Genomic DNA, 12,930 nt, shown 5'->3' with positions numbered 1-12,930 from the left:
TTTTGTCAAAATAAAAACCCCTCTGCTCTGCTATTATTTAAATTGGGAGGGGGGTAGTTTGGGAGGGGCATGTTCTACACATAAATAAAAAATATGAAATCTACGCCTATCTGTTTTTTTTTTTTTAAATCTAAAAATAACTAATTATTTTCATTATTAATCAGTCGCATCATCATTTAACATGGCAGAAAATGCCCCAAAATTACCATCACTATTACCTAAAACACAAGGTAATGTCTTCAAATTGTTTTGGTCCGACCAACAGTCTAAACCCCAAACCTATTCAGTCTTCACAGACAGAAAAGCAGCCATATTGGACAAACAGGAAGTGGGAAATGTTTGGCTTATTTATTTATTTATTAAGCAACATATAGAAGAAAATGTCTCTTTAAGCACCAGTTTGCACCAACTTCATTAAAACACCTGTACTTCAGTAGTGGGCGATGGAATTCTCTGCAGCAGTGGTTCCCAACTGTTTAATTTTATATACTTTATTAATCCCCGAGGGGAAATTCAATTTTTCACTCTGTTTGTCAATTACACACAGGTCCGAACACACACATGCACAAACTGGACCTATACATGCACTAAGTGGAGAGATGTCAGAGTGGGCTGCCCATGACAGGTGCTCCTAGCACCTGTCATGGGGGGTTCGGTGCACCTGTCATGGGGGGTTCGGTGCCTTGCTCAGGGGCACCTCGGCAGTGCCCAGGAGATGAACTGGCACCTCTCCAGCCACCAGTCCACGCTCCATATTTTGGTCCGGACGGGGACTTGAACAGGCGACCCTCCGGTTCCCAACCCAAGTCCCTATGGACTGAGCTACTGCTGCCTACTGTTGCGGTCCAAAATTCTGGACAAACCACAAGTGACTTAAGAACATGTCAAGTTTGTACACTTTATGTGGAGTACAGTGAATTTTGGCACATAGCTTTTATTTCAAAGCCCCATTTCCTGCTGTAGACTGAGTGACAAATGAACAGCTACTTAACAGAGACAGCAAACTAGCTTGATGATATGGCCAAACACAAGTATGACGTTGAATATATTAAACTGCATGGTCCTTGAACTACTGATTAAGGAGAAATCTGGACCTCCTGGCTAGACCAGTTGGTAACCACTGCTCTACAGAATGATTTAAAGGATTGTCTAAATATTTTTCAGCTCAATTAAATGTATAAAGAAAGAACAATTAGACAATATGAAGTTGTTGTGTCAAAGCTGTCCTCTTGTTGAAGGAGACATTGTGTATGGCTCTCAAATCTTCTCTGATTATTTATCTTTTTGAAGTTACCATAAGTATTTATTATCAACTGTAACTGACAGGCCACCTTCTGTCTTCTGATTATTTGTGTTTTGAGAGACTCCTACTCCTTTTCGGTCATGGAATATAGAGTTGTTTTGATTGTGAATCTGAGTGTTGTGCATGGACATGAGCATAACAAATTAAAATCAATTCAAACTAATCTTTTTAGCACTAATTTAATTAACCTTAAAGGTCCAGTGTGTAGGACTGAGGGGAATCTATTGGTAGAGATGGTTAGTAATATTCATAACTATGTTTTCAGTTTATAATCACCTGAAAACAAGAGTCATGTTTTCTTTACCTCAGAATGAGCTGTTTATATCTTCATGTGGAGCGAGTCCTCTCTGCCATGTTGGTTCTACAGTAGCCCAGAACAGACATATCAAACACTGGCTCCAGGTAGGACCATTCACAATTTCGTATTTTTGCGTCAGCCCCTGTAGTTCTCTTACACGCTTGGCACACAGGAGAAGTTTCAGTTCTACATCCTCACCGCCAGATGCCACTAAATCCTACACACTAGACAACTTTTACTATCAAAAGAGCCATTTTTGACCAATCATATTTGAGTCTTATAATGAAGGTGAAACACTTTCCTGATTAGTTTAATAATTTCAGCACCACTTCAAAAAAAGATTTTAAGCATCTCACCAAAACCTTAAAAGACCCGTGGTGTCACTGTTCCCAAGTTAAGAGTCTTACCTGTGTGTTATTGTAAAGTCTTCTATTCCTGTACGTATTCCCCCGACGGCTGACTGTGACAGACACGCCAATTTTCACGACTTGAAGGTGCAAATACTTTCAACATCGGTAAAGAACAAAAAAAGTACAAAACGTGGCACTTTGGAGACATTGGACACACAGACAGTTCGACCCATGTGGGAATAGGAAAGAAGGATTTAGCAGAAAAGGCCATACATTTATTAAACTTGATAGATTACATTACAAACTCATCCCACCCCCGTTTCATCTGGAGGATAAAAATAGCTTGACAAAAAAAACTAACAACAGGATCCATTTTAGTGTTGATGTCAATGTTTTATGTACAGATTTTCACGATACTGCATGGAAAAATATGGAAACTTGTATATATGACTACTACAACCAGAGAGGGAGTGAGGGATCTCCTTCACCTTCACTTTTCCAGTCAACTGCTGTATACGAATCGCAGTTAACAGAAAGCTATGCAGCTCATATCAGACCTTAATATAATTAAATATAGATGAATTATATTAGTATAACAAATAACAAGTAATATATCAGTCATGTAGATTTCAAATGCTCTCACGCGTCCCCTGATGTACATTTTGTTAGCTCCTTAAATGCTTCAGCAACTTCAAAAATGAAATTAAAGATGTATGGTCAAGACACTTTCCCCTTTTGGCTTGACTTGAAGGCATTATCACTGTTGAGCATTCACACTTCAACAATAATCTGTATAAAATAAAAGAAAAACTCTGAACTACCCTGATTTCAAACTCTTAACATTCCCATAAATGCCATGAATCCATATAAAAAAGTCTGACCCACTCTGATTTATTAACATTCCCATAAACGCCTCTTCAGACAGGACTATAATCCTAAAATTCTGCAGCCTCAAATTTGAGACTGTACTACTAGTGATATCACATTCTTCATTTTCAAGCAAGCCTACGAGTCCCCGCTGTCGCTGTACCTACAGAGTCTGTGTTCCTCTACCTCACTGTTAGTAGTCAATGCAACGAACAGCAGCAATGGTGGAGGCCAGTCGACGAGGCAGTGTTTTGGCGGTCTGTCTGTAGTCTTCTGGTTTGGCCCTGAGCAGGGTGACAATGTGCTGCAGGGTGCGGGAAGGCTGCAGGCCCAGAGCGTCCATCACATTGCTCAGATAGTCTGTGGAGCAGGAACGAGAATCATCAATACCCATTAACTCAGCTGCTGTTTCACTGAATTGTTTTGCTTAGCCATCATAAGGGATTCCTAACTACACATGTCCGTCTGGCGTTCTGGTTACCGTACCGATATCTGTGGCCAGCTGTTTAGTGGAATGGGTGTTCAGTTGGGGGATGAGCAGGATGGCGTCACAGTAGGTCTGCATCGTTGCCCGTGCTATGGAGCCAAGCCAGTAGTCCGCAGTGTTGTCCAGCTCAGGAAGGTCATCACCTGAGACAGAAGGAAGGTCATATTTGTAAAGAGAACAAGTGATGTAAATACTAGACAGATGGGGATTTAATTAAGGGGTGTTGGGGACAAAGGGGAAGCTGGACAAAATTATGTGCAAAAGAAAAGGTTGTCCAAAAAGGGAGTCCAGCCCCGTGGCAAATCTGTGCTGAGAGCAATCTGACCTCTTTGCTCCTTGGCTTCATAATGTCAGTAGTCTTAGAGAATACTGTAATGCTGGATCACTTTTATCATGTTACTTGGTAACTCTGGGTGTATTCTTCTGCTTCAATCACAAACTACGACCTTTGAAACAGGCCAAAAACTGCAGTTCCTCCAATATCCTCTTGAGGCTGGCTCCAAAAGCAAGTTGATCCCCATAGACTACCATGTTAAAATGCCCAACTTTACAGCAGAAATAAACATGTTTTGGTCTCTATAGCTAATCTCCTCCTTCAAGAAAACTGTACGGGTGGTGAATTTCTTCATAACTCACCCCTTTCAGTTTTATTAAGGCTTAACATTTACACATAATGGAGTGACAGCGTGTCTGAGAGGCGCCATTACAGTCTATGAGTCAGATCCACCCTCGCTCCTCCACAGTTGCACGCTCTCGTCCAAATATGGTCACTTCTGACTCCAAAAATACAAGATGGTGACAGCTAAAATGCCAAACCGAAGGCTTCACTACAGTAGTCCACAAACCAATGGGGGAAATCATGGTGTGTATGTTCATTTTTATACTACTTTAATCATTATCATCACTTGCCCAAAATACTACACCAAAAACTGATTTACATCAAACTAGTGCTGTTGTTCCTTTCTGTCTTAATGCTGCAGATTTACAGATTTGCAGATTTTGGATTGACCCTGCCACTCCTATCAAATACACTTGTCTACCAAGCCAGGCTAATACAGACATCAGTCTGTGGTGTGTAATTTGGGTATCAAATTGCAAATTGTTGTTTCCATTTTCTGTTGTCATGACCGCAGTCAAAGAAGATTGATTTTACCTTTAAACTCATTGGTTTTACACTTTAAACATGTTTATATTCTTCTCTTTTGTTTCATTATGGGATTATGTACAAACTGGAAAATTATGGGGATTTATTTTCACAGTATACACTAATTGTTAGATAATCTATATATAATTAAATGTAAATTAATTCCTTGTGTTAGGTGACTCTTTCTTACTTTGAATATAGTAAAATAAATGGATAAAAAGAGGGCTTTATATACAGGAAGGGTTTGCTGAAAGAAAGAAAGCAGAAATAAATAAAAGTGAAATAAAAACAGAAAGGGTTATACATCATGTGGAGTGTTAGATTGAGAAGAGGATCAGGGCTGATGAACAGTAACCTTGCTCTGGAGGGAAAGGCAGCTTTCCAGCGTGTAGGGCCATCTCCAGCGCCGGGTCCTCCTGAGTCACAAATGGCTCCAAGTGGAGAGGCAGAGACATCAGGTACTGCCCTATCTGTGAGGGAAAGACACATGTAGTGTGATGTATCTGGTGTCTCGGAGCGACATTTATTGTACAAGTTTTAGCTGTGAATCTGTACAAAATGGCTCTTTCATCTTACTGTTGTTTTTGTATTGATCTGCGCTGCATGTTTTAATCACATCAATTATGAATAACTTTAATTGATTGTCATGACGTATGTTAAAGCCGATGACTCACATTTGTAATGTATTCTTGCGGCGACAGGCTGAAAGTAGGCAGGTCCTCTGTGTAGCTCTCTCCTAAACCAGGCGCCTCTTGTCTCTGAGCACAACCAAGGGGAACGAATCAAACAGCACGAGGTGAGATCAAAATAGACACAGAAAGTCCGACACTCCAGCGCACACGCACGAAGGCAGTTGAAAAGCTCTCAGTGATGCACTCAAATGGTGCCGATCAGTATTTCGAATCAAATCATGCAGTAACTTGACACTTAATCACCTCCATCTTGGAGACAAGGCAGAGCTGGTGTTTGATTTGCAAGAAGACAGAGTCGAAGGCCAGCTGGTTGGCCTGCTGGTTGAGTCTGGTCAGAGCTGCTCTGGGCTCTGCTAACAGGTTGGAGTTACCTGTGCCCTTCTCCTGCAAGACAAGGGGAAACACGTGCTTGAAACAGCCACAGGGTCCTTGATAACATGCTGCAGCATAACAAGAGTCAGTTCTCTTCATCGGACATCAACAATATCTATTCTCATTCAGGCATCACGCCATGCTCCATACCTTTAGGGAGTAGAGGACTTCCATCAGGCTGTTGTATTCAGCCATATTCCCCCTCTGAAGATAGTTGTATTCCTGCCACGGGTTTTTGGTCGCGCTCTTCCTCTCTGTGGAGCTGGCTTCCTGGATGCCTGCAAGGCTGCGTGGGCTGTACGACTCTGACAAGTACTTACCTGCCGTGCCCAGGATCCTATGGATAGGAGTGACTGTAGTCAGAGAACGCACGCGATACCTTAAATTCTGACATGGTGCCTTGTTGACAGGACGCCCCATGAGTTACATCCGTGATAAAGAGAAAGGTTTAGGGCAAGACAAGTAATACATTATGAAATATAAAGGTATAGAAATTGTTCTTACTTGTTTGACAGCTGCTGCTCGAAGGCTCCGCATTGTCGAAGCAGTTCTCCACAGGTGGCGATGATCCTGTAAAACACAACATAACACTGTTACCCATCCGTTTTCTGGCGGTTATCTGGGGCCAGGTCCTTGTGGCAGGAAGTTAAAGGGCTGTCCACACCAAGATCGAGAAGGATAACTATAAAAATGTGAGCATCCACACTGTGTGCCTCCCTGTAAATTCTGATGGATTTTGATTAGCTGTCAGGGTTTGTGTCGTTCATTAAATTATGATGAACAGTTGGTTGGGCTCAGGACTACTTAAAAATGCTCTTTCCACCGCTCAACAATATCCCCAGCAGGGTCAGCAGTTCTCATACCCTGATGAACGCAGTCTGAGCCAAGCCCCGATTTCTCTTCCTGAGTCATCTAAAGGTTTGCCAGATAGTCATTTGGGCCAACTCCATACTCAAGAGCCTCTCCAAAGTCCTTCCACACCCAGTTTTTATGCTCTGGTGATGTCCACCAGATGGTGATCAGTTGACAGCTCTGGCAGTTCTCTCTTCACAAAACTTTCCAAGACACGCAGCCACAGATCTGATGATTCGACCATGAAGTCGATCATCAATCTTTGGTCTAAGTTCGAACATGGTGTTTGGAAGGTCAATCCAAGACCAGGACAAGTCCAGGTTTAGATCAGGCAGGCTATACCTCCCAACCACCACCCACCAGTTTTCTCTATCCTCGTCCACTTGAGCAGTGAAAACCCCTTGCAGAACCTAGGCATTATCCTTTCTGGGACCCCACACAGAGACTCCAAGAAGGGTGGATACACTGAGCTGCTGTCCATAGACATAAACATAACATTCCTCTCAGCAACTCTTAGTCACACAGAGCCAACCTGCTTGTACTCTGGGGAGATTTCCGACACAGCTGCACTCAGCCCGGGGCTCATGAGCATCCCCAACCCCGCCGCAAGAGGTACCTGATCTCCTGAGTGTTACAAAACTCAGTATTCTAATGAAACTGTCTCATATGTAAAAGAAATACATATAAAAATATTAACCTGACAGAGTTCTGGAAGGCAGTCCAGTCCTCCTGGAAAGCTAATGAACTCGGCGCGTCCTCCATTTTACACTTCTTCCTGATTGACTGCAGTGTTGTGGAAAAGTCCGACACATACCTACAGTAGAACAAGCACAATGTTAAAGCTGGCTACAGAAATCAAATAAAGTAAGATCTACATACCATAAACATTAGGCAAATTATTTCTATCAATGAGGCAAAGGGGTTAAAACTCAATATGTGACTCATGATTGCTCTGACAATAAAGGATATTTACTTGGTGAAGAGGGCTTTGAGGGCTTTGAGGAGGCCACACACAGCCAGTCCATCAGTCAGTTTGACACAGCGGTCCACAGCAGCGCTGGCCAGGCCAAACAACTTGCCAACAGAGTGGCTCAACTCTTCCACACAGTCAATTACCTCCCCGTGTTCCTACAGAGAGGAGAGAGTGCATGGAGAGTGTGAAACGAGAGGCAAACAGAGAAAGAAAGACTGGTAATAGGAGGTGAATCGGCAGCTGTGGCAAGGTTTTAATAACTAATATATTGTGTGTATGTGTGCGTGTGTGTGTGCATGGTGTCTTACCAAAGGTACAGCACTGATCTGGATAAGGAGGTGAGCTTCCTCCAGATCTCCATACTGCAGTTGATAGGGTTTGTAGGGGTCATACAGCGCACACACCAGCTCATTCACCTTCAGCAGATTATTCTCACCTGGGAGAGGAAACACACTCAGCATAAGGACCTGACACTCTACCACATCTGAAGCATCTACGGTCATGTCTTTTCTATGCACAGACCCAGGTGGGGCAGCATGGCAGCCTCCAGGCTGTGTCCGAAGGTGGACGTGGTGTGATGGAGTTCAAGCAGCGTGTCGAGGCGTTGCTCTTGGGCTGCACGTTCCACGGCTGAGCTCAAGCACACAGGGATGGATGGGACCATGGCCCCAAGAGTTTGGATCAGCAACACTGTCACCACCTCATACGGGTTCTTGAACACCTATAACAACATAGGAAATGTGCAAACAATTAAAATCTTACTGCTCACCATACAGCCCTTTCAAATAGTATGTTAGCACTGCTAGAACTTGTCAAATTGCAGTCGATTTAACATCCGGTAGTGTGTCTCACCTGGCTGCTCCACTGTAGTTGAGAGTGCCACGACGACAGCAAGGTGTCGTAGAATTCAGACAGCTGCTGATTCAGACTGAGCTCGCTCTGTGAGAGATCCTGCCACATGCTCACCAACTGACCCTGGAGATGCCGAAACAGACCTTCACTCAGAAATGGACATTACAGCATGCCTACGCCAAGCAGGTTATTAGGTCAGGGAGAGAGGCCTGTGGCACCTACCTTGTGACACTTGTAGTAGTAGGCAAGCAGCTGTGGCATTCTATCTATCTCTGTGAAGACTTTAACAAACAGCTTGGCTTGGTCTGCAGAGAAAACATTAGTATACTTAGTGTACACTGAAAGTGAACAAATAAATAGAAGTTGGAATAAATATGAGAAACAAGTTCTTACCTGTAGACATAGAATTAAAGGTTGCTACTATCTGTGGGCTGGCCAAGGCCTCCAGTCTGTTTTTCAGAGCCTCCAGGTGGACACACTTTTCAGAGTAGTCCGGTGTGTCCACCAACATGGCCAGGCTGTTCTGCATGCTGGTCAGCTTGGAGGAAATGACTGCAAGATCCTGGAGAAAGAAGAAACACATTCAAGGTTTATGTCTGCAAAGTAATAACTTAATATTCTATCAGTAGCTGTTAGATGATAAAACACTCTAACCATGCTTCAGAAATTCAATATTTCAATGCCCTTGTCTGACCTAAACAGAATCAGTTCACATCAAATGTCTAGATAAATGCTGTCTGGCACACATTAAAGAATTGGAATTATTCCTAGAACATTAAAATACATTTTGTGAGCTTCAAGTCATACTACATTAAAGGGTGAAAATACATCTGAACATCTTATATATACAGATGTACGCCAAGATAAGCAGTAAAAACCTCACAAGTGAAGTCCTGTGGCAATGTCTTTCATTTCTACCTGTGTTTTGAAGGTCTCCTCAATGTCTGCACTCAGCGTGCTCCATTTGTCTGCCTCCTGCAGAGCTTCAGCTGCCGACTGCATGCGGCTCTTCACTTGATCTATCTCCACCAGGACCTAATGAACAGGAACCACCCGATATACAGGTCATTTGCATAAAGTCCGTATACATATGCTATATACAATATGCAGTAAAGATGTAGCGATTTTTAGTTATGCACACCTGCATAGACTGCACGGTGTCCTGCTCAAACTTCTTGATGTCCTCTTTGACCAGAACCATTTGCTCCTTGAGGAAAGACGCTTCCTGTTTCAAAGCCTCCACATCCCGCAGCACTCTGGGCATATTTTGGAGCGCCTGATTACTGCTCTCTACACACAGAAATACAGAAATTATGTTAATGAAGGACATATCAAGAAAATCACAACATTGTATTAAAGTTGGCGCCACTCTAAGAAGAAACAACCAACTGCTGCTCTGTCTACAGATTGGTGTGGTTTTGTACAATGTTTAACATCTGAGATTTTTCACTGCCTTCATGTTACAATTAAAGTCTGCACTGCTTTTCACTCATTGGTCACAATACAGTCAACTGCCAGTTTAGTGGGTACACCTTGCTATAACTATTGCAGTCCAACACAGAAAAACTGCAATGAATTCTACTTTCCCTACATTTATACTGTTCATTTTTCTGAAACTGTTTTCAGGTGGTGTTTGATTCCACTGACAGGTATTTCTATACATTTGCCCACTTCATTTATACCAATAAAGGAAGACTAAATAACAGAAACACCTCTTAGTATGATGCAATGCAGTTCAACAGCACACGAACTAAATCCTCCTATGCAAAAGTAATCACAAAACTGAACATCATAACCTTCATGAAGACAGGATTTATTGCAGAACATTACATTTAGCAATGTGTGCCAGTAAACTGAAAACTGAGTGTATGTTGAGGAGTCACATAATGTTGTCCTGGCATTATCATTGCTTACAAATTGAAACAGTGCGAATTCTACCATTTCCTCTGATCTCCAGTTTTCCAATTATATATCTGGTATTGCAATTGCAACATTATTATCATGTAGTTTGAATTGCTGCAAATTCAAAAACAATTTATAAACTATTTCTCGAGACCACACAATTTCAAATTGGGTTTCTAGGTGGGAAACAACTCATCGTACAATATGTCACAGTCTAGGCCGTGATGATGGATTACTATAGATACACAGACCTATGGTGCTGATTGCGTGCTGTCCCAATTGACAAACTAGAATTAATGACAATTATGCCAGACATGTAGTTGCCAGTTTGTGTGCTTATGCAGTGTAATACAACAACAATTCAAACCTAATAATAAAACTAAGAAAGGTGTTGACTAGACTTTGTGGTCATATTAAAGTATCCCCTGACTGACACAAATGCGGTAGAGAGCATTCTACATCCCTCAGTGTAACAAATACAATGCATGAATGGGTAGAAATGATGCGGAGCTGCTGCATTGCTGGGCTGCATAATGTGTAGTAGGGTGTCCTAAACCGGAAACTGAGTGATAGCAGGAGAAACTGCGCAGAAGGAATCCCACAAACTGTTAACGTGGCATTAATGCAAAGTGTCATTAGTTTGCTCTAACTGCTTACCCTCAATGGCATTGTTGACTTCCTGGATGAACAGCTGCAGTTTCATGACCAGCGTGGCTGCGTGTGTATCCGCCTTCCCCGGAGCGTCCTTCTGCACCACCTTGAAGGCGCCGTTCACCCAGTCTTTCACATCAAAATCATCGTCCAGGAATTTGGAGAAATCCATTTTGGCCTCTTCACTCCTTCCCCAGTGCAAGCACCGGGCGGTGTTGGGTCAAACTCTTGTGGTGCAGTGCAGTCTGTGTCATCGACCCATTGCTAACGTTAGCTAGTTTTTCCCAAACAATGGCTTCGACACGAATATAAAATAAATAGCCCAGGAAAATGAAATTATCATTACAACTAAATAGAGTTCCAACAAGGCGACGGCCTCCTCCAGAGTTGGTTTTAAACGTCTACGTCTTTAAAGGGAGAAAAGTAAAGACATACTTCTGGATGTTTGTTGGATGCTGGCAGCGCTTCTGACACTTGACAACAACTTCCGGTTTGTGCCTTCTATTTACCTTCCCCAGAAACAAGCGCCAGCCTAACAAACTGACCTGCTGGGGAAAAATCCTTTCAACATAACGACGAATATTTCGTTAACGAAAAAAGGATAATTGGTGCGTTTTTGAATAAAGATATATTTTTTTGTTTGTTTTGCTTCGTTTTTAAAGCTTTGTTTAGGGAGTTGTTGCCCGAAGCTGTCTCTCAAACTCCCCTTCTTTTAGCCATTGTGTTGCCCCAAACATCCTCTACCCATGAATTATTATTGGTTCCTACATCTGAGTATTAATTTTAATGTTTGCATTATTGAATATACATACAGCCCTACCTCTGCAGCATAAATGTGTGCACTCTGCCTCCCTCTTGAGGCAAACAATACAACTAACAGTCAAGATACTCAGCAAGAGCAGCTAAAATTACTGCTTTTATGTATCATGACAATTATATGTTCCTATGGAAATCTCTGTAATTTCCGGTGTGCCTGTAAAACTCCTCCCCTGTGTGATATTTCCGTCCAAAATTTGGCTTGAGTAAATTTAAAAATCGAACATTTGACGATGTGCTAACTTGCTAACAGGCTGCTAACTGGCTAACAGGCTGCTAACTAGCTATCAGGCTGCTAACTGGCTAACAGGCTGCTAATAAGCTAACAGGCTGCTAACTGGCTAACAGGCTGCTAATTGGCTAACAGGCTACCAACTAGCTAACAGGCTGCTAACTGGCCAATAGGCTACCTACTAGCTAACAGGCTGCTAACTGGCTAACAGGCTGCTAACTAGCTATCAGGCTGCTAACTGGCTAACAGACTGCTAACTGGCTAACAGGCTGCTAACTAGCTATCAGGCTGCTAACTGGCTAACAGGCTATTTTCTTCAATTCAGTTGCCTTCAATTCAGTTTTGTCTTTTTAATTAAATATTTCACAAAACATGCCACATGCCTGGCAGGTCCTGTTTCTGTCCCGCTAATATTCCATGAGCATATTTAGAACCTAGGCAAAATTAGCCTTTCTCCCATGGCTACAGGTAGTTTCAATCAGTTTTCTTAACGGAGAAGGCGACAGACAAAATGCCAAACTCAAGGCTTCAAAATGGGAGTTCACAAACCTGTGGGTGACAAAATGGGAGGAGTGGGAGGCTACATTCATTAAATTTACAGTCTGTGCCCAGAACAAGGTGTCCCAATCGTCTTGAGGAGGTGGAATTTTGGAAAATGCACATCTTGTACAATTAACATAATTGTGGCTTTCAAATATGAGTCTGGCTCAGGGCGACCTTTTGCTCACTTGGTAGAGTGTGCACCCCATATAGGCTGAGTCCTCTGCAGCAGCCTGGTCTTGATTCAGACTTGCAGGCCTTTGATTCGGGTCTCCCACCATTTATGTATTTTTAAAATGGTGTTTGATAGCAGGGAGCAATGGGTACACAGCAGAGGTCACTGACTTGGTCATGGAGCCTTAGCAGATCTGCTTTTGCTGTAACTAGTCCTGATGGGTCCTGAAGCCTATTTACCTATTGGATAAAGGATCTCCTTTTGGTTATTTCTTATCTACTACAGCAGACATTTATTGCCCCACACAGTTGGTTTCATGAATATTATGCAAACCAGAAAGGCAGTAAAGGACTAAGTGGAGAGTGAAGCTGGAAGGCAGTAATGCAACGGGAAACGCACCTCAACCACACTTCGACCAGTTTCT

The 12,930-nt window shown here is 42.5% G+C and overlaps 1 protein-coding gene across 1 annotated transcript; it reads right to left on the bottom strand.

Moving 5' to 3' along the window:
- Positions 1-2,204: 2,204 nt before the first annotated feature.
- cog7 (component of oligomeric golgi complex 7) lies at positions 2,205-11,233 on the bottom strand. The gene is made up of 17 exons (XM_033612300.2): positions 10,750-11,233; positions 9,332-9,480; positions 9,109-9,225; positions 8,584-8,752; positions 8,413-8,495; positions 8,191-8,313; positions 7,861-8,059; positions 7,647-7,774; positions 7,339-7,493; positions 7,063-7,179; positions 6,018-6,083; positions 5,664-5,850; positions 5,385-5,525; positions 5,124-5,207; positions 4,805-4,919; positions 3,305-3,448; positions 2,205-3,178 (listed from the first exon to the last, which is right to left on the bottom strand). The coding sequence occupies exons 1-17, from the start codon at positions 10,913-10,915 to the stop codon at positions 3,012-3,014; spliced, it is 2,310 nt and encodes a 769-aa protein (XP_033468191.2). The 5' UTR covers positions 10,916-11,233; the 3' UTR covers positions 2,205-3,011.
- Positions 11,234-12,930: the final 1,697 nt, after the last annotated feature.

Source organism: Epinephelus lanceolatus, chromosome 21 (assembly GCF_041903045.1).
Source record: "Epinephelus lanceolatus isolate andai-2023 chromosome 21, ASM4190304v1, whole genome shotgun sequence".
NCBI classification, from domain to species: Eukaryota; Metazoa; Chordata; class Actinopteri; order Perciformes; family Serranidae; genus Epinephelus; species Epinephelus lanceolatus.
This window is presented reverse-complemented; position numbering and strand designations above follow the sequence as displayed.

Coding starts and splice junctions, on each gene's coding strand:
- cog7 (XM_033612300.2), bottom strand. CDS start 10,915: ATGGATTTCTCCAAATTCCTGGACGATGATTTTGATGTGAAAGACTGG. Junction 9,226..9,331: donor ACACCGTGCAGTCTATGCAG/GTGTGCATAACT, acceptor CCTGTTCATTAG/GTCCTGGTGGAGATAGATCA. Junction 8,060..8,190: donor AACTACAGTGGAGCAGCCAG/GTGAGACACACT, acceptor ATGTTGTTATAG/GTGTTCAAGAACCCGTATGA.